This window comes from Homarus americanus, unplaced genomic scaffold (assembly GCF_018991925.1).
Source record: "Homarus americanus isolate GMGI-L3 unplaced genomic scaffold, GMGI_Hamer_2.0 scaffold21314, whole genome shotgun sequence".
Taxonomy (NCBI): Eukaryota; Metazoa; Arthropoda; class Malacostraca; order Decapoda; family Nephropidae; genus Homarus; species Homarus americanus.
The window spans coordinates 2667396-2691802 of NW_024720811.1; the positions used below are offsets into that span (position 1 = coordinate 2667396).

Sequence of the window (24407 nt, forward strand, 5' to 3'; positions counted from 1 at the left end):
TCTTTCCCTCCCCACTCCCTGTTCTTCCATTATTTACTCTTTCCTTCCCACTCCCTGTTCTTCCATTATTTACTCTTTCCTTCCCACTCCCTGTTCTTCCATTATTTACTCTTTCCTTCCCACTCTGTTCTTCCATTATTTACTCTTTCCTTCCCCTCCCTGTTCTTCCATTATTTACTCTTTTCCTCCCCTTCCTGTTCTTCCATTATTTACTCTTTCCTTCCCCTCCCTGTTCTTCCATTATTTACTCTTTCCTCCCCACTCCCTGTTCTTCCATTATTTACTCTTTCCTCCCCACTCCTGTTCTTCCATTATTTACTTTTTCCTTCCCACTCTGTTCTTCCATTATTTACTCTTTCCTTCCCTCCCTGTTCTTCCATTATTTACTCTTTCCTTCCCACTCCCTGTTCTTCCATTATTTACTTTTTTCCTTCCCACTCTGTTCTTCCATTATTTACTCTTTCCTTCCCACTCCCTGTTCTTCCATTATTTACTCTTTCCTCCCCACTCCCTGTTCTTCCATTATTTACTCTTTCCTCCCCACCCCTGTTCTTCCATTATTTCCACTTTCCTTCCCACTCCCTGTTCTTCCATTATTTACTCTTTCCTTCCCACTCTGTTCTTCCATTATTTACTCTTTCCTTCCCACTCCCTGTTCTTCCATTATTTACTCTTTCCTCCCCTTCCTGTTCTTCCATTATTTACTCTTTCCTCCCCACTCCCTGTTCTTCCATTATTTACTCTTTCCTCCCACCCCTGTTCTTCCATTATTTACTCTTTCCTTCCCACTCCCTGTTCTTCCATTATTTACTCTTCCTTCCCACTCCCTGTTCTTCCATTATTTACTCTTCCTTCCCACTCCCTGTTCTTCCATTATTTACTCTTTCCTCCCCACTCCCTGTTCTTCCATTATTTACTCTTTCCTCCCCACTCCCTGTTCTTCCATTATTTACTCTTTCCTTCCCACTCCTGTTCTTCCATTATTTACTCTTTCCTCCCCACCCCTGTTCTTCCATTATTTACTCTTCTTCCCACTCCCTGTTCTTCCATTATTTCCACTTTCCTTCCCACTTCCTGTTCTTCCATTATTTACTTTTCCTTCCCTTCCTGTTCTTCCATTATTTACTCTTTCCTTCCCACCCCTGTTCTTCCATTATTTACTCTTTCCTCCCCACTCCCTGTTCTTCCATTATTTACTCTTTCCTCCCACTCCCTGTTCTTCCATTATTACTCTTTCCTTCCTCCCTGTTCTTCCATTATTTACTTTTCCTTCCCTCCCGTTCTTCCATTATTTACTCTTTCCTTCCCACTCTGTTCTTCCCATTATTTACTCTTTCCTCCCCACTCCCTGTTCTTCCATTATTTACTCTCTTTCCTCCCCACTCCTGTTCTTCCATTATTTACTCTTTCCTTCCCACTCCCTGTTCTTCCATTATTTACTCTTTCCTTCCCACTCCCCTGTTCTTCCATTATTTACTTTTCCTTCCCTCCCTGTTCTTCCATTATTTACTCTTTCCTCCCCACTCTGTTCTTCCATTATTTACTCTTTCCTTCCCACTCCCTGTTCTTCCATTATTTACTCTTTCCTTCCCACTCCCTGTTCTTCCATTATTTACTCTTTTCCTTCCCTCCCTGTTCTTCCATTATTTACTCTTTCCTTCCCATCCCTGTTCTTCCATTATTTACTTTTCCTTCCCTCCCTGTTCTTCCATTATTTACTTTTTCTTCCCCACTCCCGTGCTTCTATTATTTACACTTTCCTTCGCATTTAAAATATTCCTTCTGTTTACGTCTCGTGCTTGCTTGTTGCTTATTCTCTCTCTCTCTCTCTCTCTCTCTCTCTCTCTCTCTCTCTCTCTCTCTCTCTCTCTCTCAGTCTGTCTGTCTGTCAGTCTGTCTGTCTGTCTGCCTGTCTGCCTCTTTCCCTCTCTCCATCTCCCTCGTTCTTCACTTTTGCCACCTCTGCTTTTTATTCTCGTTCCTGCTCCCCTGCCCTTCTATGTCTCTCCTCCCTCCTACTCACATCTCACTCGCCCTTTCTTCATTCCTCTGTTATTCTCTTTCTTCTTCTTTCGTTTATTCTTGATCAACCGTTTATCTTTCATTTTCTTGTTATTCTCCATTCGCCTGTGTTATTTGAGTCCACATTTTATTCCAGTATTCTTTCATATTTCCTTCATGTGTTTAGATTTTAATTTTTCTTTTTCTTTTAATTTCATTGTTTTTTTTTCCCTTCATTTATTCATCCATTCAGTAATTTAATTTTGTTTATTTCAGCTGTTTGCTTTTTCCTTCTATCCCTTCCTCCTCCCCATCTTTTTTCCTTTCATTTCCTGTTTTCTATTTCTTTCATTATATGCTATTCTTTCATTCTTTATCATTCTTTCCTCTCTAGTTCCTATTTTCTTCCTCTATTTCCTCCGTACTTTTTTCCTTGACTGCATTCTTCTTTTTATTTCTTTGTTCAATCTTCGCGCCTATTGTTTGGGTTATCTTTTCCTTCCCATTATTATTTCATTCTATCACTCAGTCTTCTTTTCCCTTCCGTCTTTTGTGCTGTTTCCCTCCCCTCTCTCTCTCTCTCTCACATTCTCCGTCTGCCACTCCTCCTTAATTCTACTTGGGAGTTTTGTGTGGTGGTCTGGCTGGCGGTGTCTCATCTCCGGGCGGATGCTGGAGCCTGAGAAGCCTACGGGCACACCACGCCACGTTTCACTATCTCCCTTCAAGAGGTTGGCGTCTGCAGATGTTACTATGGTGATGGTGTGATGGTGTGATGGTGTGATGGTGTTGGTAGTGTGGTGGTGTTGGTTGTGGTGATATGATGTGGTGTTATGCAGGTGGTGTTGGTGGTATGGTGATGTTGGTGGTATAGTGATGTTGTGATGGTGGTGGTGGTTCCGTTATGGTAGTGTTGCTATGATTGTCGTGGTTTGGTTACGGTGATTGTGGTATTGCTGTTGTTTTTATGGTGATGTTATTGTGGTGTTGATACTATGGTGTTTGCGGTGTTACTGCTATGGTAGTCGTGGTGATGCTACTATGGTGTTGATGGTTTTGTTATGGTGGTGCAACTACTGTATGGACCTGCTGCTGCTGTTACAATGGTGTAATTGCTATGGTGGTGTTGTTGCTATGGTGGTGTTACCATGGCGGTGTTGCTATGGTGGAGTTGTTTCTATGGTGGTGTTGTTGCTATGGTGATGTTGTTGCTATGGTGGTGTTGTTGCTATGGTGGTGTTACCATGGCGGTGTTGCGGTGGAGTTGTTTCTATGGTGGTGGTGTTGCTATGGTGGTGTTGTTGCTATGGTGGTGTTGTTGCTATGGTGATGTTGTTGTTATGGTGATGTTGTTGCTATGGTGGTGTTACCATGGCGGTGTTGCTATGGTGGTGTTGTTGCTATGGTGGTGTTGCTATGGTGTTGCTATGGTGGTGTTGTTGCTATGGTGATGTTGTTGCTATGGTGGTGTTACCATGGCGGTGTTGCTATGGTGGTGTTGTTGCTATGGTGGTGTTGTTGCTATGGTGGTGGTGTTGCTATGGTGCTATGGTGGTGTTGTTGCTATGGTGGTGTTGTTGCTATGGTGATGTTGTTGCTATGGTGGTGCTACCATGGCGGTGTTTTGGAGTTGTTTTATGGTGGTTGCTATGGTGGTGGTGTTGCTATGGTGGTGGTGTTATTTTGCCATGGTGGTGTTGTTGCTATGGTGGTGGTGTTACCACGGTGGTGTTGTTGCCATGGGGTGTTGTTGCTATGGTGGTGTTGTTGTATGGTGGTGGTAGCTATGTGCTACCATGGTGGTGTATTTAGTGGTGTGTTACCACGGTGGTGTTGCTATTGTTGTGTGGTGGTGCTACCATGGCGGTGTTGCAATGGTGGAGTTGAGTGGTGGTGTTGCTATAGTGGTGTTGTTGCTATGGTGGTGGTGTTGCTATGGTGGTGTTGCTACCATGGTGGTGTTGTTGCTGGTGGTGCCACGGTGGTGTTGTTGCCATTGTTGCTATGGTGGTGTTGTTGCTATGGTGGTATGTTGCTATGGTGGTGTTGTTGCTATGGTGATGTTGTTGCTATGGTGGTGTTACCATGGCGGTGTTGCTATGGTGGTGTTGTTGCTATGGTGGTGCTACCATGGCGGTGTTGCAATGGTGGAGTTGTTTCTATGGTGGTGTTGTTGCTATGGTGGTGGTGTTGCTATGGTGGTGTTGCTACCATGGTGGTGTTGTTGCTATGGTGGTGGTGTTACCACGGTGGTGTTGTTGCCATGGGGGTGTTGTTGCTATGGTGGTGTTGTTGCTATGGTGGTGTTGTTGCTATGGTGATGCTGCTATGATGGTGGTGTTACCATGGTGGTGTTGTTGCTATGGTGATATTGTTGCTATGGTGGTATTGTTGCCATGGTGTTGTTGTTGTTGTTATGGTGGTGGTGTTGCTATAGTATAACACTGAACTCTGCAACACCACCCTGCGCCACTCAACTGTGCTATAGGTATCAAGGTTCGAACCCGGTGTTGCCTCTGTGACTATAACACAGTAACTATACATCAGTGCCTCTGTGCCTTAATATATAGTTAAATAATAATACAACGTTGGAGGATTTGAGTAAAATAAGAAAAACATCAATTTGACATAAATTTATTCTATTCCTGAAGATGAGTGGAACACTTCACCTGCGAGATAAAATGACGTTATTCTCTTTATAGCTAATGAGAATTTTGACTGGTTAGTATAAAATATACACACGTATCACAGAAAGCAAGGAAAACTCTCCCTTGCACTTTGATTGACCAAGGACAGGGACATGAAACTGGGGTAATGGTGGTATTGGGCCGAAACGTGTCAGGTCCTTCTCTTCTGTGACGGGAAAAATTCATGTTTTCCTTATCGTCACCTCAGAGGAAAATTCTTCTCGAAGGACAACTGTGTATCGGACGCCGCACCAGATAGCAAAGTTTTTTATTTATATTTATAAAGGAGTGATAAGTTATAAACAACAAACGTCACACATGTGTTAGCGCTTCACACACGTGGTTATGTTCACACGTGTTGTAGCCACATGTGTTTTAATGTCACGTGTTCTGGGTCAATCAGGACTGTTAGCTTGCCTACCTTATGGCACCATGTTGATTCATTCGACAAACTAGCCAAGTCCTCAGGTATATATATACGCCAGTAACGCTCAACTCCTCTCTGGCTGTCAACACCACACGAGCTCCACGAAGCCAAGGTGGTGCTCCGTGCTGTAGTGTTATCAGTGGCGTCATAAAGGTGTGACACAGTAACAGGTGTGTTGCTCATAGCCAGATGTTCGTCCTGGGATGTCCTGGGGGGAACCTCGCCCGTGCTCTGCTGCTGGCTAGTTATTAACCACATGTTAGTTGAATTCATATTCCTGATATCTGTGTTAAATTTGGGCCAAATAACTTGATAAATAAGGAAACAAGTGATATCAGTCGTGAAAGTAAACAAAGTAACACGAAAATATATTGAACCACAAACTAAATTTAAACGTTTTGAATAATGACGGTGGTAAATAGAGCCAGTATTTATTGAACTAGTCTGTGGTATTATGATGTTTCTCTTGGGTGAATAGGCGAGAGGTGTTTGATCTCTGCCGCAGCACAGAGAGCAGGACGCCCTCCCCAGGCACCCCGGGCGTGTACTAGCGTCCTCCACAAGGATGCTCGCTTGGCGCTGGTTCGTACTTACATAGGAAACAATTATATCTCTCCCTCGAGACCACAGAGTGAGCCACAAGTCCCCTTCCTCCACCTCTGATGCTTTATGTACTTAAAGTTTACTTGTACCGCAAAAATAGGACAGTCTTGACAGTGTTGTTCCCTACACCAGAACACTGAAGTTTGTTTTATACTGTGACTAGGAATTACGAGAAATTTTACACTGTGATACATTGCCACTGTGGCCAAACACAATAGATAAGAGACAGAACATAACAAACTATATATATATATATATATATATATATATATATATATATATATATATATATATATATATATATATATATATATATATATATATATATATATATATATATATATATATATATGTATATATAATTATACTTTACTAATCTATTCAATCACGAACTGCAACATTACATTAAGTCATGAGATGGTGTTAGTGGGTCACCACTGAAACTAAGCAAGGAGATGATATTTTCATTAAGGACAAGGATGGGTGATAATTCAACTGAAAGAAGGTATAACCCACAGTATTCTGGAGACGCTGAGTAGAACTGCTGAAGAATTTACTGCACTTGTTATTGTTCCTTCACCTAATATTGTGACTGTTCTGTGATCCATTTAATGGTAGTGTTATCCTTGAAGATATATCGGTTGAGTTATTGAAAGTTAACGTTTAGGCCCAGTGATTCACTAAGAGATACTAGTCAACGGGGCTGTGGAGACGTTGGACTCATCTCTATCTCTATGGTCGCGGGAGACACTCTGTGGTGGTACCTAGACGTGCGAGAAACATATTGGAAACTGCGGCATCACTCTCAGCGTGCATAAAACTTGACCAATCAAAACTGGTCAATATTGTTACCATATTACGAGAGGCTGTGACCCCTCTGGTGAGTGGCCCTGTCTCGCGTTACCAACATGTTTCTTGCAAAAATTGACATCACCATTCTTATGTACATTAGTTCACGGGGCGACACTGACCTGCCTCGACCTCTGTTTTGTACTGCGCCCTGACCTGACCTCGGAGGGTCACGGGTCATGGGGTCACCGGCGGCAGGTGAGAGGGCAGGCTTAAGGGCTGGGTCAAGCCAGTTGGCGGGACGAGAAAGATAGTAAAAAATTATAAAGAGGCGACATATTATGAGGTGTCACCTGGATGATGAAGATGGACATACCCGTGGGTAGTGTGTTCCTCGACACAGCTGAGGGAGGACTAATCTCGGGGTTGTGCATCTTCTACATGTATCAGTTTGACGATATAAAACGATTATTTGATGCCTAAAGAACCCGTGGGTCATCAGCTGGGTGACTGACCCCGCCCCCAAGTGGTCAGCCTCCTTTTAAGTATGGCACAATAAAACTCTGAAGGGTCGCATAGAGAAGACAAGAGTCAGCTGAGTTGGAAGTAAACAAAGTCTCTGGTAAACACGAGGCCACACCGACGCCTCGCTGCTAGTGTCTTCCTCTCTTGTTGACAGTCGAGGATTACAGATGAAATGTCATATTGGATTAAACATTATTCATGTTTTACGTTAATAAAACAACAGTTATTAGATTAATAGAAAAAGAATCCATTTTAGAGGGTTTACCAGAAGATTGTTCTCTCCCAACTCAGCATGCTTCGCCCTCTTACACGTCCCCAAAACTCTAAGCTAAAATCATTTCTTTACAAATATTCCCTAAAAGTATGCTGTTATCCTGATTCACTTGGCAGAACACTGTCGGGGCTCACGAGACCGTCTCTGAGGACGGCGTCTGCAACCTCACTCAGTACAGGTTGTGTGCACGTGTTGTGAAGGGTTTAAGCCACCCCTGGGCTAAGTGTAGCGAAGGCCATGACTGTTTTGAGTCTGCTGTCATTCAGGTTTAGTCAGTCAGTCAGTCTGGTGAATTTAATTAAGTTACGTCTTCAGTTTGTTACGTCATTGAGTGAGAGTGGTTAGGATCCATCACTCACATGTTGACATTCTCCACACATGACTGATTCCTCCTCCTTGTTGGGTCTCCTCCATACTCCATCCCTCGATGTCAGTCATCAAATAACTCTCGTCGAAAATGCGTCACGGTGCTAATTAAGGTCTGAATAATTAAACATTACCCAATGATGGAATTTTAGGCCCTCAAGGGATAAGTTTAGTAATTGTTAATGGGTTTATGACACGAGGAAAATTGTTTCACGGGATATTGGTCATGTTCTCTGTTAGAAGGCGTCTCTACTGTTATTGACTTTGGTTGTGTTTTACGACAAGTCCATCCATATGGCGTCTAGAACTCCAAGTGGTGTTGGTGTAAAATTTTGGTTGACTTTAATTAGGAAGCTGATGTAACATTTAGCAGTCAGTAAGAAGTGTGTAGGAGAAGCGTGGGGTGTAGTGAGTGTAGGTGCAACATGGGAGTGTGTGCAACATCGAGTGTAGTGAGTGTAGGTGTGCAATGTAAGATGTAATGTGAGGGTGCAATGTGAGGCATGGTGTCACTGCAATATGGGGGGTAGTAGTGGTGCAACATGTGATGCAGTGTTTCTGCAAGGAGTGTAACGACATGGGGATGTTGTGAGATCTGATGCAACATGAGGTGTAGTGAGTGTGAGTACAACATGGTGTGTAGTGAGTGTGAGCACAACATGGGGTGTAGCAACATGGGGCGTAGCAGCATGGGGTGCAGTGGGTGAGAACACAGGAGCAGTGAGTGAGGCAGCAGGTACCGACGACAGTGCTGTAAACAAAGCATGGCACAGAAGAATCCACGTTGAACCCGGGGCCCGGGAACACGAGTCTCACGAAACATCATTTTACAATCACCAGCATAAACAGTTACAGTCAATCAGTATTAACGTTACAGTCGTCAGTATCAACTTCACGTATCATTAGTATCAACATCAGCCATCTTGGATGATCTCCCCACAACTACTGTTACGTATCATCACAATCAACAGGGTAGTGAACATCAATATTTCCATATATATTAACTACCATAATTATCGTTAAAACCGTCGTAAAAAACATCTTATATAATTTTATTTTAGTATAACCAGTATATCAAAACCTTATACTCAGTTCACCAGTTCATCCACCAAGGATTTGGGATTTTTTTTTTTACATTTATTTTTTTATAATTTTTTTAACTTTTGTTTGGGGATTTGTCTTTGAATCAATACTCTGTCCAAAAAATAGTGGACCAATACAAGTTTTCAGTTTTCCTTGTATTTTTTTTAATTAATGTTTCTTTTTCTCTCATGAAATGGGAACTTGGAATGAACGAGGGGCGAGTATTGAACAGAATAACTTGTGGACTGGACGTGGTATAACTCTCTCTTTTTCTCTCACTCTCTCTCTCTCTCTCAAGGCGACGTTAAGATGCCACCTCTATTCGTAATCACTTCACTTCACCACGAAACACATACATGAGCCTTTATTCTCCTTCCATGTCTTCTCTTATTTCCTTCATCAATTCCTGTTCTTGCCATCATTTATTACTTCTGTACCTTATTTTATTTCTTATATCTATGTCACACTTCCACTACTTGGAATTTCTCTCTCTCTTTTTTCACATTCTCACTTTTATTTCTATTTCGTTTTCTTTATTTCTCTTTCGTTTTCTTTGTTTCTATTTCGTTTTCTTTATTTATCTTTCGTTTTCTTTATTTATCTTTCTTTTTCTTTATTTATCTTTCGTTTTCTTTATTTATCTTTCGTTTTCTTTATTTCTCTTTCGTTTTCTTTATTTCTCTTTCGTTTTCGTCTCTTCTACATTTCTCTTGTTTTGTAGTTCTATCTAGGGTGTGGGGGAGGGCGTGATCACAGGGGCACGGCGCGCCTACAGAAGAGGTATTCTGAGAACTGCTGGCCCTCCACCCCGCCGCCATTGCTGGTGACGAGAGTGAAAGAGGCGTTGAGAAGGCGTTGGATAGCCTGCATGGACGTTAGCTTGCAGTAGCCGTTCAAGGGGAACCTGGTGGAGGGGGAGAAGATCTGGTCAGGCACAGAGACACAGTTCAACATAAACATGAGAGCTTTGAGAGATAACTTTTAACTCACATAAGAAAAGAATAACATTTTGTCATACAGAAATCTATCTGTTGTTTTGGTTCATGAGACACTCGCCCCCCCCCCTGACTGTTTTATGGTTCTGGCCTTCAAGATGTGGTGGTGAAGGATGACCTACAGCCGAGTCGTGTCACATATTGTCTTTGCTCTGTATGGGATATAAATGTTGATGGACTCGGAAGCAAAAAAAAAAAATAAATAAATAAATAAAAAATAAACAAAAAAATCCTTTGAATGGTTTTACTGCCTCGTGTACATTGGCATTATACTGGCTTTCAAGGGGTTAACTCTCTCTCTCTCTCTCTCTCTCTCTCTCTCTCTCTCTCTCTCTCTCTCTCTCTCTTTCTGTGTGTTTGTGTTACATAATCATATACATAACTGTATTTATATTAATAAGTCGTACGTATCCCGCTATTCTTACCCTTAACATCACTTGCTAATGTTTACAAGATTAACATAACCGATGAAAAGCCCCGCCATGTATTGCTGCCGGAGAGTATGAAATAAAAATGTCCTTCGGGTATTGTCAGTGAACTTTCTTTGCTTAAAAATGAAACAAGTTCAAGAGAGCCTTTGTGCACGTTGAGAAATTCTGTCGAGACATGAGATCGAGAATACACAAGGGTGGGGAGAGGGGAGGAGAGGTGGGGAGAGGGGAGGAGGGAGAGGATTGGGAGAGGGAGGAGAGGTTAGGAGAGGGGCACTTGTTTATATATGATGGGTGTGTCCAAGACTTTCTTTCATGTGTTAATTCTTCAGAGACTCTTCAGAGGGATGAATCGAGTAGTATATTCAGTATCTAAGAACTATATCGAACTACTGTATAACCACCATCTGAGAAATATATCCACTATATAAGAACTAACTATATCCAAGGGCATACTTCAACAATCACACAGGGACAGAACCTCAACCTAAATATTGATCCTGTTGCAATCACCTGTAACTAACTACCACAGAAGTGAAGTGGCCTTATGGGTGTTGTGATTTCAGCTGTATTATAACACAACTTCGTACGCTCTTTTAGGAGAAGTCTTTTGGAGTTATACTGAGAACTGGTTATACTTATGAACTAGTTTATAGTTTCAGGTTCATTCTAGAGACAGAGATACAATAAATCTTTCTTGGGAGATTAAACGCTGACGAGAGATAAAGAGACAAGAACCTGAAAACAAACCCTTCTAGAGATAATAAACCTCACTTATGAAACATTCCTGGTGGTTCTAAAGCCAATATGAACCTCAATCACGAACCCTTGCTTAAATGGTTCGCGTGAGACAGTAAGATACCTGATGATGAAGCGATGGTCGTGGTTCCAGGCGAGAGAGGAGCGGGCATCCATCATGGCCTGAGCTACCTCGGGAAAGAGTTCCTCTATGACACACCTTTCCCCCGACAGCATCACCCGTTCCCCCAGATCCGGGCAGATGTTGAGGGCGATTACCTGCAGGAGGAAGATGTGGGTAGAGAAGGAGGAGGAGAGAGAGGGAAGTCTTAGGCATATATAGATGATGTGGTGGTGGACGTTTGAAAAAGATTGATAAATAAGAGAAGAGTATTTGGATATTTGTAGTCAAGATGGGGGATATGGGCGTTTACAGACACACACACACACACACACACACACACACACACACACACACACACACACACACACACATTAATATTTGGCGTTCCTTCATTGTTTTTTTTTTACGATATTTTGATAGGCGAAAAATTATATATATTTTTCTAAGTCTCAGAAAATTATTGGATACAAATTTTTAACAGGTATTTTTAGGTTGTGTTGAGTCAGTCTCCTGCCGTTCTACATGACTTAACTTATGATATTTTTTTTGTTCGTGGGAATGTTTTTTTTTTCCGAGTGTAAGTTAGTGCAGTCAATGACCAATGGTAAGTAATTCTTGTTGAGTTTAATTATGAAATACTTCCTTACTATCGCCGGTACGACCTTACTATCGCCGGTACGACCTTACTATCGCCGGTACGACCTTACTATCGCCAACACAGCTCCATTACTGTAATTCTTTCTCACCGACATGGTTACACTTTCACCGTCTTGGCCACACCTTAGGGAAACATCTCCACACTATTATATATATGGCCACACGGTTACTAATATGGCCATATGTTACTAACATTACCACACTGTCACCAAGATAAGTATATATTCATTTGCATGGCCTCAAGTTTACTAACATGGCCACAAGCTCACTAACATGGCCACATTTACACAAACATGGCCACAAATTCACTGGGACTTTCAGGAATTCGTAACGTTGTAAAAAAATATTGTACCGTTAAAGAAAACGGAATCCGTCGCTACCGGTTACTAGTAAATGCCCTCGACCGGATGATGAACTAATCCTACCGGTTACCGCCAACGTCATAATATTATTCCACTGACGGGTGCCGGTTTGACGCAATCACTCAGAATGGTTGCCGGACACATGACGTTTTATCTGGGGGTTGACGGCCTGGGTTAACCAATGAGAACAGTTTCCGGCCTGGACTAACCAATGAGAACACTTCCGGCCTAGACCAACCAATTGGACCAGTTTCCGGCCTGGACTAATCAATTAAAACACTTTCCGGCCTGGACTAACCAATAAGAACACTTTCCGGCCTAGCCTAGCCAATAGGAACAGTTTCCGGTCTGGACTAACCAATTAAAATAGTTTCCGGCCTGCAGTAACCAATGAGAGCAGTTTCCCGCCTGCACTAACCAATAAGAAGTTTCCGGCCTGAACTAACCAATGAGAGCAGTTTCTGGACTGGAGTAACCAATAGGAGCAGCTACAGTGTTTCAGGAAGAAGTATCGTACAGGACGTTGTGAGTATCGTAGCTGTTGGTCAATATTACTACAGGTATATTTACCTCACTTAAAAAAAAGGAGATATAAACTTTTCTAATTACGACTGTCGACTTTCTTTTTTCTTAATGGTTAGTTAGGTTTACTTTCTATTTATAATTTTCTTCTCTCTTAAGCTGCCTGTTTTTAAGCTTAGATTGGGGGTAAGCTGTGAGTTATTCATCGGTCTTGTATTGAGCTAAAATTCAAGCTTGACCGCCCCCTCCTCTCTCCGCCCCCCCCCCCCTCGCCCCCAGCCAATCTCAGAGTTCATCCAACATATTTATAACACGACTGATGAAGCAGATTTTACCAACACTGTAATTTTTTTCTTTTACTTACAATTTTATGCAATTTATGAAAAAAATACATTAATGGGAACTCTCTTTGATACAGGTTTTGTATAATGTAATCGCTGCCTAAGGTGTAAATACTTAAGAATTCTTTATATTCATTTTATTTTTGAATTTGTTAATTGTTATTGTTTCTTTGTCATTGTTTTTGTTTGCCAGATATAAACAGAACCAAATATTCTTATTCATTGGAGAGGGCGAGGTGGGGTCAAGGAGGGGGGGGGGTGTAGATTCGATAATAAAGTCTCCCAAATTTTTACAATGAAAAACTTTACTTTTGTTATAAATTCTCACGACAATAGGTTTTTTTTAACGGGTGGTAGGTAGGGGGGAGAGGGGTCAGTAAGGGAAATATTTAAGATTGCAATGGAGTGTTTTCAAGGGTTATATTAATTTACATGTGGTGAGTGTTGAGGCGGCCGGGTGAGTCGTGTGAGAGGTAGGTTGTTTCCCTGCAGCCGTAAACAGTGCAGATAGTTAACACTCTTTTGGCTGTCTCATAATGTAACTGTTACCTTGAGTAGTGTTATTATTGTTTTTTTGCTATTATTATTATTATTATTATTATTGTTATTATTATTATTATTATTATTGTTATTATTATTATCGTTATTATTGTTTTTTGTTGTTATTATGATCATTAGTGTTATTTTTATTAGTTTTTTATTATAATGTTATTGAAGTTATTTTTACGGTGAATTATAATTATCTTTGTTGTCGTTATCAATGGTAATGGGTTAAGGTATAAGGCATAAGGTAGAAGGTATAAGGCCAAGACTTACATCATAGCCCTGGTTCTCGTCCTCCTTCTTGATGCCGTTGACGAGGGACTTGTGTCTGAGGGACGAGGAGTGTGACGACGATTGTGACGTTGATGACGATGATGACGACGACCTGCGGGACTCCTGACGAGCCTTCTTCATCTCCTCCACCTGCTTCACCAGACCTGCGGGGGGAGGGAGGCGTCGTAATGGTAGTGGTGGTGGTGGTGGTGGTGGTGGGGTCATGGTAATGGTGGGAGGAAGTTGTAGTGGTAGTGAAGTGCAGAAAATGTAAACAAACAAGACTTTAAAACATTCGGTGTTACTTTGCTTTCACTGTTTTTGTTTAATGTTTGCAATATAGTTTTTTTGGGGACACTATCATCACTGGCCCGGCGTGAATGGTCGGGGACTTACCGTCAATCTCGAAGTATCTGGCCTCCTCCAAGAGCAGGTCGTGGTCGGTGAAGTCATCAGGAAGGAGCATCCTGCCGTGACGCATGTAGTTGAGGATGTGACGGAACATCTTGCCGTCTCGGTCTATGAAGTAGTGCTGTTTGAGGGAGTCCAGCACGATGGGGATGGACCCGTTGAACAGCCGCGCCAGTCTACTCTCCGGGAACCTGTAGGGAGACAACATAAGCCTTTAATATACTAGTTTATATAAAATTTGGATAATATAAGTCAATGAATGAATACGTGACTATATATGTGGAGTGGAGGTGTAGGTTCCCTTGTGTCCACTAGCTCAGGTACAGTCAGCAGTTAAAGAGTACGTTATTTATAATGTTTTTAAGGTCGTAACTCTTAGTTTCGTACCATAAAATTACTGCCAGCACGAGTAGTCAATCACGCTTGGCGTTCCCCGCCACTTTGTAGTGACACACATACGGAAGCTACACCAAACGAACGTTCGTCCGCTTTCTGCCTGCGGTATCGTTTCCTCACTCCTATAAGAATTCATCACAGGAGACGGCAAAATGAAATTCATGTTTCCACGTGATTTTGTGTTTGCTGTGTCTTGATATGGACAGACTAAACAACGTCTCCGGTCGCCTTCCCTCTATTGACATCAAACACATTTGGCAGTTTATTAAAATATTAAAGTAACAGTAGGACGGAGCAGCTGATCCTCTTCTTGCAGGGCTTTGGCGCACTGGCGGGGGGCAGTGAGTGAGGGAGACCACGAGGACCTTAACACTGTCCTCCAGTACTTGATCCTGGCCGGTCTAACGCCCCTCCTCCTCCTACACTTCTCTTTCTCCTTTCCTCCCAACTCCTTCCTCCCCTGCCCCGCCTACCAACTCCTCCCCCTCTTTCTCTCCTGCTTCTCATACTCCCTCTCCTCCTCCCCCCCTCCGTTCCTTCTTTTACCCCTCCCCTCTCCTCATTTCCCCCCTCCTCCTACCCCTTCCCCTCACCTCCTCCTCCTCGGAGCCCTGTAGCTGTCCTTTCGTTTTCGTAATCCACGAGAAAGTCAGTCAAATTGCAAGAATGTCAATTTGGTCGGGGCAAACAACCCGGGGCCAGGATGCTTTCATCCACCTACTTCTTCCTGCCCCCCGGGGCCCCCGACCCGCCCCCGGAGGCCCCCCGACCCACCCACGGGCGATCCCCGCCTCCTCTTCTCTTCCGCCTGTTTTCTGGGGGCTGGGGCTGAGGGCGAGGACTGGGGATGGCGGGGCTGAGGGTGGGGGATTTAGGTCGGAGCTGGGACCAGAAATGGGACTGGTGGTTGGGGCTGAAGATGGGGCTAAGGAATTAGACCACAAGTGAAGGCTGAAGGTGGGTACCGGGGCTAGAGGAGTGGATTAGGGCTGGGACTGAAGATAGGGACTGGGGCTAGTGGTGGAGGTTGCGGGCTGGGTCTGAAAGTGGGGGCTAAGACTTGGTCCTGGAGATCATAGTTGGTTTATCCAATGTCTCTTCAACATTTCTTCCCCTTGCCTCCTCCTCCTCCTCCTCCTCCTCCTCCTCCTCCTCCTCCTCCTTCCTTCCTTCCTTCCTTCCTTCCTCCTTCCCGTCCTCTTCCCCCTCCTCCTCCTCTTCCTTCTCCTCTCCCCCCTCCTCCTTCTCCTCCTCATACCTAAGGGTTTCTTAAGCCTTTAGGTCCTCAAAAGACCAAAGACCACTCTTCTTTGGGGACCATTTTTTTTTCTCCTCTCTTCTCGTGGTTTTCTCTCCTGGTCTTGAGACATTTTTGGAGAACTGAGAAGTTTTTTTGGAGGGCTGAGTATACTTTCATGATCTGTATACAGTATTTTTTGGAGGGCTGAATATCCACTTTTTTTAACACTTTCCAATTTTTTGTCTTGAGTATCTTACATTTTTATTATTTTTTTTTTGTATTAGTGTGGATAGTTTTTCGACGTTTTAAAAGGACTTTCTTCTTTCATTCTGCGACTTTGTGTTTATTGCTGATGGGCCCAGTGTTTAATTTACTTTTCCCACAAGCTTACAGGTGGACGTCAGGTGAACGATGAACCAATTTTAAGTTTCCCCATGACCCAGTTTGACATTCGTGTATACTATCTTGCCCATCATAATCCATTTTTTTTTTATCAGAATTTTTGAATATTTTTTTTTCTTCAATATTTCAATCTACCCGATGCATTTTCTGGTAGTTTCTCACTTTTTTTGTCTTTGGATTTTTTTTTTCGTGTACTTTGAAGATTTTTTTTCCCGTTGGGGTTAACATGAGGTTTTTAGACAGTCATATGCTATGTTTCTCGGATCAAAAGTTTCATGATTCAAAAGAATTTTTTATTATTTATTTTTTTATTTATTTTTTTTTATTTGTTATTTTGGGGGGATGGCGGCGGTGGGGGGTGTCTCAAATTAACCTCTCTCTCTCTCTCTCTCTCTCTCTCTCTCTCTCTCTCTCTCTCTCTCTCTCTCTCTCTCTTCATAATCCATGATCTATAATACTTTATTCCTGACCTATCCCAAAATGTTTAACCTGTGACCTGTAAACAGTGACTCTTGACCTGTGACCTGTAACAGTGACTCTTGATCTGTGACCTGTAACAGTGACTCTTGATCTGTGACCTGTAACCAGTGACCTGTGACCTTCATGCGGTGACCTGGTGACCTCCAAGTATCTTAATAACAAACACCAAAGCCATCAGGTCTCTGGTGTGTGTTTGTTGTTTGTGTCTTGTTTATTCTGTTGTTTGTGTGTTTACCTTTGTTATGGGGTTTGATAACGTTGTTTGTGATGCCTTGATAGCGTTGTTTGTGATGCCTTGATAGCGTTGTTTGTGATGCCTTATTAGCGTTGTTTGTGATGCCTTGATAGCGTTGTTTGTGATGCCTTGATGGCGTTGTTTGGCGGGTACTTTGCGCCCACGATGGCGTTGTTTGTGATGCCTTGATAGCGTTGTTTGTGATGCCTTGATAGCGTTGTTTGTGATGCCTTGATAGCGTTGTTTTTCGTGGGTACTTTTCCACGATGGCGTTGTTTGATGCCTTGATAACGCGTTACTGTTTGTGATGCCTTGATAGCGTTGTTTTGTGATGCCTTGATAGCGTTGTTTGTGATGCCTTCGCGTGGCGTTGTTTGTGATGCCTTGATAGCGTTGTTTGCAGGACCACCTGTTTCATTGGGGAGGGGAAGGTTGTCTTTGTCGGGTGGTTAGTTTGTGGGGCGTGGGTTTGCCCCAACTTTGAACAAACGCTGTAAAACAGGGGAGGAGGAGGAGGAGGAGGGAGGAGGAGGGAGGGGAACACTAGAGAGAAACTTGGGCGCACCTCGACAATTTCCATGCCATTTACAAGATTAAGGGCGAGTCCGGTTTAACGGGTGGAAAATATGCGATTAAGCGATTCGTGCCGAGGGAAAGAGAAGCCCGCGGGGGGTCAGCCCTTGTGTGCAACTTGTGTTAAATGGCGAAGTTTATTTCAGCCATACTGGGATTTTATTCTAGAATAAACAGAGTATATAAATATCCTTGATTAACATGGTATATATTTAGGGAGGGGAGGTGGAGAATGGAGGAGGAATATATACTGTATATGTAAGTTGACGGGGGCAGGAGGGAAGGGGGTGACATTTTCTGTTTCCAGGGAGATGGGAGGTGCATGGGGAGGGAGGGAGGGAAGGGAGGGGAGGCACAGGGCAAGAAAGCGCCTCAATTGAATTTCATATTGAGGGTGTGTTACGAGAGCCCATTGCTTGAGTTCATCACATATTTAACCTGGGTTTTAGTACACATTATATCCCCGGGTCTTTCTTGTATACAGGGAGTGGCGTGTGTGTGTGTGTGTGTGTGTGTGTGTGTGTGTGTGTGTGTGTGTGTGTGTGGAAGGAGGTGAGTGAGTGTTTATCGACTGTCCGAGAGGTAAACGGTGCCTTGGATTTTGTTAAGGTAGACAGACAGGTAGATAGATAGATAGATAGATAGATAGATAGATAGATAGATAGATAGATAGATAGATTGTATAGTCGTACGTTAAAATCCTGTCGTCTCTCATCCTGAACCCCGAACCCTGAGATTCAGACTCGTGAATCCGAAGCATTTATGGACAGAATAATGCATCAGCGTGTACACAGTGTAATCAGTGTAGGTATATAAATAGTGTACATATATACATAACGCAACCAGTACAGATATTGATGAACAGGAAGTCGATTTGACCATGGTTGAAAAGGCATATGATGTTGGTTGGGTATCACTGTGTGGTTGTATGTATGTGTGTGTTTTCCTCTATACACACACATACACACACACACAGCTTCATCAAGTATGCTCGGGTCCATTCCATCTTCGACAACGGTGTGTGTGCAATCAGCTGCTAGCCTCGGTCCTGCCTGCCCAGTTTGATCAAAATCTACCCAACACAAAAATCATCTCACGTAAACAATTGCAACCAATCAGAACCCTTCAACATACTGAGAGAATATTTTGTGTGGTGAAAATATAATCCTCGGCGTAGTTAGATATAATCCAATTAGTTTGCTGTATGATTAACGTAAGTGGAAAAAATATATCCTTAGTATACAGTAGACTCACGTTATTATTTAAATATTTATATATCATTAAAAAAATGGTCCGCTTTATAACAAAAAATTACTGTCTGGGTATTTCAATGTTTGTTAAAAATGAAAAATCAACTTAACTTAGTTTTATGTTGACTTATATGACCTTTTGTTTATGTTAAATTATGGGTAATATTGACCATGCATGAGAGATTACTGAGGTTAATCCCGTGTGTTACAATTTCATAACAAGTCGCAAGTCGCCCGGTAACTCTACGAATGGCATAGTCTAGAGAAATTTCGACGCCATTTTATACTCTTATCTTTGTTGAGCCAGGTGTATGATTCCTCCCGCCGCCACCACCACCACCAGCAACAACAACAACAACAAGGGGAGTAATTTAGCTAAGAGGGTCGCCATTGGTGCTTAAGAGGGCAGTTTAGGAGTTCAAATGTCCACATAAATTGGTTCTATCTATTCACGGATACAGGTGACGTTAATGATATGTTCCTGGAAAAAAAACATCACGAGCGTCGCATCACCTGTCAATCATTAAGGTAACACAGGGAATAACCTTTCTTAATTAATTATTTACCTGGCCGACGAGTTCTTGGTTCATTAGTTAGCACACCTTGCTAACAGTTTTCCTCCCACGTGGAAAAAAAAAAGTTGTCTCCCTGTTGTATCCTGATATATCTTTAACCTGTGTCCGTTTTGGGGGGAAATTAGACCTGTGTACATGTACGTGTAAGTGATTATGTATAGTAAGTTGAAAATCAGATATCATCGTATTTTTGTCTCTATATTTTAAGACTTAGTAAGTAAATATTAATTTATTTCCATATATTTTCCTTGTCCTGTAGTTTTGAGCGGCTTGGAATTGTATAATAAGAGACAGGTAAGTGTCATGGGGTGAGAGGTTATTGTAGTGGTGAGAGGTGAGGTGTGGAGGTGAGAGGTGAGGTGAGAGACTGAGAGGTGAGGTGTGGAAGTGAGAGGTGAGGTGAGAGACTGAGAGGTGTGTGTGTGTGTGTGTCAGGAGTGAGAGGTGTAGAGGTGTATGGATGAAAGTGTTCTCCCCTACACTCACATTATCACACAGGAATAATGACAGTACTTACTAGGCTCTCTCTCTCTCTCTCTCTCTCTCTCTCTCTCTCTCTCTCTCTCTCTCTCTCTCTCTCTCTCTCTCTCTCTCTCTCTCTCTCGTTTCAGAGCCAGGGGTGCCCAGAGGCGTCCCCGAGGGTGTGAAGAAATGAGTGTCTCTCTCTTTCTCTCTCCCATTCTTTAATCCTCCCCCTCCTCCTCCTCCTCCTCCTCCTCCTAGCTTCCTACCCACTGTTGCCCCCTTCCTCTTCCTCCTTCCTTCTCCTCCTCCTCACTCTCCTCTTCACCATCCCTTTCCTCCCCCTTCAACTCCTCTTCCTCCTCACTCTTGTTTACCAGCCCTCTCCTTCTCCACTTCCTCACTCTTTTCCTCACTGTAGCTCTCCTCCTCCTCCTCCTCCTCCTCCCCCTGTTAGCTTCCTTCCTAATCCGGTCTTTCCTCTTCCTCCTCCTACATTGCTCCTTAATTCGGCCTCTTCCTCCCCTTCCTTGTCTTAATTCGGTCCTCCTTCTCCCTTCTACTTCTCAACTATCCAGCTCTTCCGTAGTCTCCCTTCTCCTCCTCTTCCAAGTTTCTTCCTTCCTTTGCTTCCTTCCTTCCTTCTCTTTTTCCTTCTGGCTTCTTCCTCCTCCTCTTTTCTCTCCTTGCTTCCTCCCTCCTCCTCCTCCTCCTCCCTCCCCTCCCCCCCTTCTAGCTTCCCTTTTCTTTTCTCCTTCCTCTTTTCTTCCTCCTCTCTTCCTCCTCTCTTCCTCCTCCTTCAGAGACACCAGCTGTGGGTGCCCTGGCTGTCCCCGAGGCGAGGTGAGACTGACGGTCGGCATGTCGCCGTCACCCTCCTGTCGCTGTCTCCTGTCTACCTCACAGAGAGAGAGAGAGAGAGAGAGAGAGAGTAAGAGTTGAGAGGTGAGGTGGGGGTGAAGGAGGGAGGAGCCTGCGGGGAGGGGTGGTGGTGATATACGGGCGAGGTGGGCAGCTGACCCCAGGCACCACCTCCCGGCACACCTGGCCCTGCCCCCCACCCCACCGCCCCTGCACCACACACAACCCTACCTCACCACATCTCAGCCCGCCACCCACTCACCCGCCCGCCTCAACCTCACCTCGCCACACACACACACACACACACACACACACACACACACACACACACACACACACACACACACACACACACACACACAGAGCCAACTTCTCACGCAAACATCTCAACCTCTCTCTCTCTCTCTCTCTCTCACGACGCAGAAGGTGTTGTAGGCTAAAATGGTGTTCAGTTAAGTCTGCTATTTTCTGTCTCCATTTTCTAACACTTTGATGCGATATTAAAAAAAATGTAAATTGACGATGTTGCTCAATGCATTATTATTATTTTTTACGCCATGAATTGATAAACGGTGAAAAATGTAAATTGATAATATTGGTTGAATTAATTTTTTTTCTTCAGTTTTACACTTTGAACTGACTGAGAGAGACGAAATTGACTATTGATAATTATATTCAGTTTGGGAGAATTTTATATTTTACGCCTATCACTGCAGACACACATATACATGCACATACACACAGATGCACACACAGAAACACACACACACACACACACACACACACACACACAGAGAGAGAGTCATGCCCTAACCAATGTAAGTATGGATCACACACACACACACACACACACACACACTCACACAAAGACCAATACTATATAAATTTTCTCCAGTGACGCCGGACCATGTACAGCCACAACCCTTCAGGGAAATATAAGAAAACAGAGCGACATTAGCCCCAGCAGTAGGTTCTCTTATCGCCAGGCATGGTCATGGTCTTGTGATGGGAGATTTCTGCATACTAAGACTGAATCTTCCTCTTGCTCTTCCTCTTTTCTCCTCATCCTCCTCTTTTCTCATCCTAGATTCCTCCTCCTCCTCTTTCATTTTCTCCCCTTTTCTCTTCCTCTTTCCTTCTTCTCCTCCTCTTTTATCCTCCTCTTTCCTTTTCCTCCTCCTCTTTTTTTCCTTCTCTTTCCCTTTCCTCCTCCTTATTCTCCCTTTTCTCCTCCTAGTATCATTTTCCTCCTTCTCCTTCTCCCCTCGTCTCCTCCTTCTTGCTTCCTTCTCCTTCTCCCCTCGTCTCTTCCTTCTTGCTTCCTTCTCCTTCTCCCCTCGTCTCCTCCTCCTTGCTTCCTTCCCCTTCTCTTCCTCCTGTTAGTATCTACCTTTCCTATAACACATCACCGTTATTATATATGACGAAAAATTCGTAATAATATATATTTAACGGACTATATAGAGTGGAAAGTCCGTTATATCGAGGGTCCGTTATATGTAAACCCTCCATCTAACGGACTATATAGTGGAAAATCCGTTATATCGAGGGTTCGTTATATGTAGACCCCATCTAACGGACTATATAGAGTGGAAAATCCGTTATACCGAGGGTCCGTTATATGTAAACCCTCCATCTAACGGACTATATAGAGTGGAAAATCCGAGAGGGTCGTTATATGTAAACCCCATCTTACGGATTATATAAGTAAAAATCCGTTATATCGAGGGTCCGTTATATGTAAGATCCTAACGGACTATATAGAGTGGAAAATCCGTTATATCGAGGGTCCGTCATGTAAACCCCATCTAACGGATTATATAAGTAAAAATCCGTTATATCGAGGGTCCGTTATATGTAGACCCCATCTAACGGACTATATAGAGTGGAAAATCCGTTATATCGAGGGTCCGTTAGATCTAGACCCCATCTAACGGACTATATAGAGTGGAAAATCCGTTATATCGAGGGTCCGTTATATGTAAACCCCATCTAACGGATTGTATAAATAAAAATCCGTTATATGGAGGTTTCGCTGTAATTGGCCGTCATGCGTTATTTGGTTTAATTAGTAAATACAGTATAGACCCTGTTACCTGGCCATATACAGGGTGATCGAAAATGAATGTCCAGGTGTGTATGGTGTGTAAGCATTTGATGTCTGGGTATTCTTTTTGGATGACCCTGTAACTGCTGTCTATGGCACAAGCTGTATCGCCTCGTGTCCGGATATTGTATAAACGGATGTCCCTAGGATTTGGTGAATACTGTAGTGTATGTATTTAAACACATAGTATGTATATTATATGTGTCTTGCTCTCACGTCTTTGTGTATATGTATGTATGTATGTATGTATGTATGTATGTATTGTTACGTCCGTGTCGTATTTTTCTATTTTTGTTATATATAACATGCTTCCATGTTGCTCCATATTATTCCTGTAATGATGTGTTATATTTACTATTATATAATCTAGTCGCCTTACCCTGTGCTGTTAAGGTTTTAACTGTTATTATTTGTTCAAGCCCATCTTATTTCTTCATTTAGTATTGTAACAAGCATTCTTTGTTCTCTAACGACCATCTGCATCGTTAAACGACCCACAGGCGGGTCCCACAGGCGGGAAAAGGCCATATATATAGTAGTCCACCAACTGATGGAGGGCAGTCCAGTCCTCCTTGTCATTCAGTTCACTTTCTTTTGAGTGTCACTTGTCACCTGTTAGTTATACTACATTTTATTTCTGTGTTGTTCCTATTACCACCAATGTGGTATATTTATGTGAGTACCTATTTATGTCTCTTATGTGTCCATCAGTGCTTGCTTAGTTACATTTAAGTAATTCAGTGTTGTTTCACGTTAGTAAATTTCAGTGTTAGTTTTTATATGTTTATGCAGTGTTAACATAATCCAATGCTTTATTTTTATTCTTTTGATGTTTCGATGTTTAGTATCAGTTGTGTCTTGAAGGTTTCGACAGTGAATCATTTTGTTGTGACAGCATACGAGGCTCTTTATTGTGTTAACATTTAATTTAATTAAATTCTTAAAGGTTTACTTTATTCATTTTTATTCCCTTTTAATTTACTTCACTTTTTTTGTTTGGTTACGCCTAGAACCTGGATATTAAAGTAAATTAAGAGACGGCGTAACAGTATATATGTATGTATGTATGTATGTATGTTTCCATATGTCTTTTACGTGTACGACTGGATGGGGACAAGTTAACGGACACGCGGAACTACAAACGAGATGGGCGGTGCGATACAGCCGTGGGCGTAGAGGTGTGAGGAGGAGAATGGGTGGGTGGCGGGCGTGTAGGGAGGTGGGCGGGCATGGGGGCGGTGGAGGGTACACAGTTGAAAGTATAGGGTGGGCGGCGTGCGTTGGTGGGCGGGATTCTGGGTGGTAGTTTGGGCGGTACACAGGTGGTGGTGTGGGCGGCGAGGGGCGGTGGGCGGGGCGGCGTCTCCACGAGCTGGGTTCATATATATGCAAATGTGTTGCCTGAGGGACTGCGACTCCTGCCTCCCTCGCCCGCTCTCTCTCGCCAGCTTCCCGCAGCTTCCACCCTACCCGCGGCTACACCCACTACACCCGCGGCGCTACCCAATACACCCGCGCGGCTACACCCACTACACCCGCGGCTACCACTACACCGCGGCCACCCACTATACCGCGGCTACACCCAATACACCCGCGGGCACCCTACACCCGCGGCTACCCCTGCGGCTACACCCACTATGCCCGCGTACACCCACTATACCCGCGGCTACACCC

General features: G+C 43.2%; 1 protein-coding gene across 1 annotated transcript in view; it reads right to left on the reverse strand.

Annotated features, from left to right (window-relative positions):
* Positions 1 to 9401: 9401 nt before the first annotated feature.
* LOC121861232 (BTB/POZ domain-containing protein kctd15-like) overlaps positions 9402 to 24407 on the reverse strand; it is a gene marked incomplete in the record, with an annotated part of 88998 nt that continues 73992 nt past the window's right edge. The window contains 4 exon segments of the mRNA XM_042358882.1: positions 9402 to 9659; positions 11044 to 11198; positions 13742 to 13905; positions 14138 to 14343. Coding sequence (XP_042214816.1) covers positions 9506 to 9659; positions 11044 to 11198; positions 13742 to 13905; positions 14138 to 14343 — 679 coding nt within the window.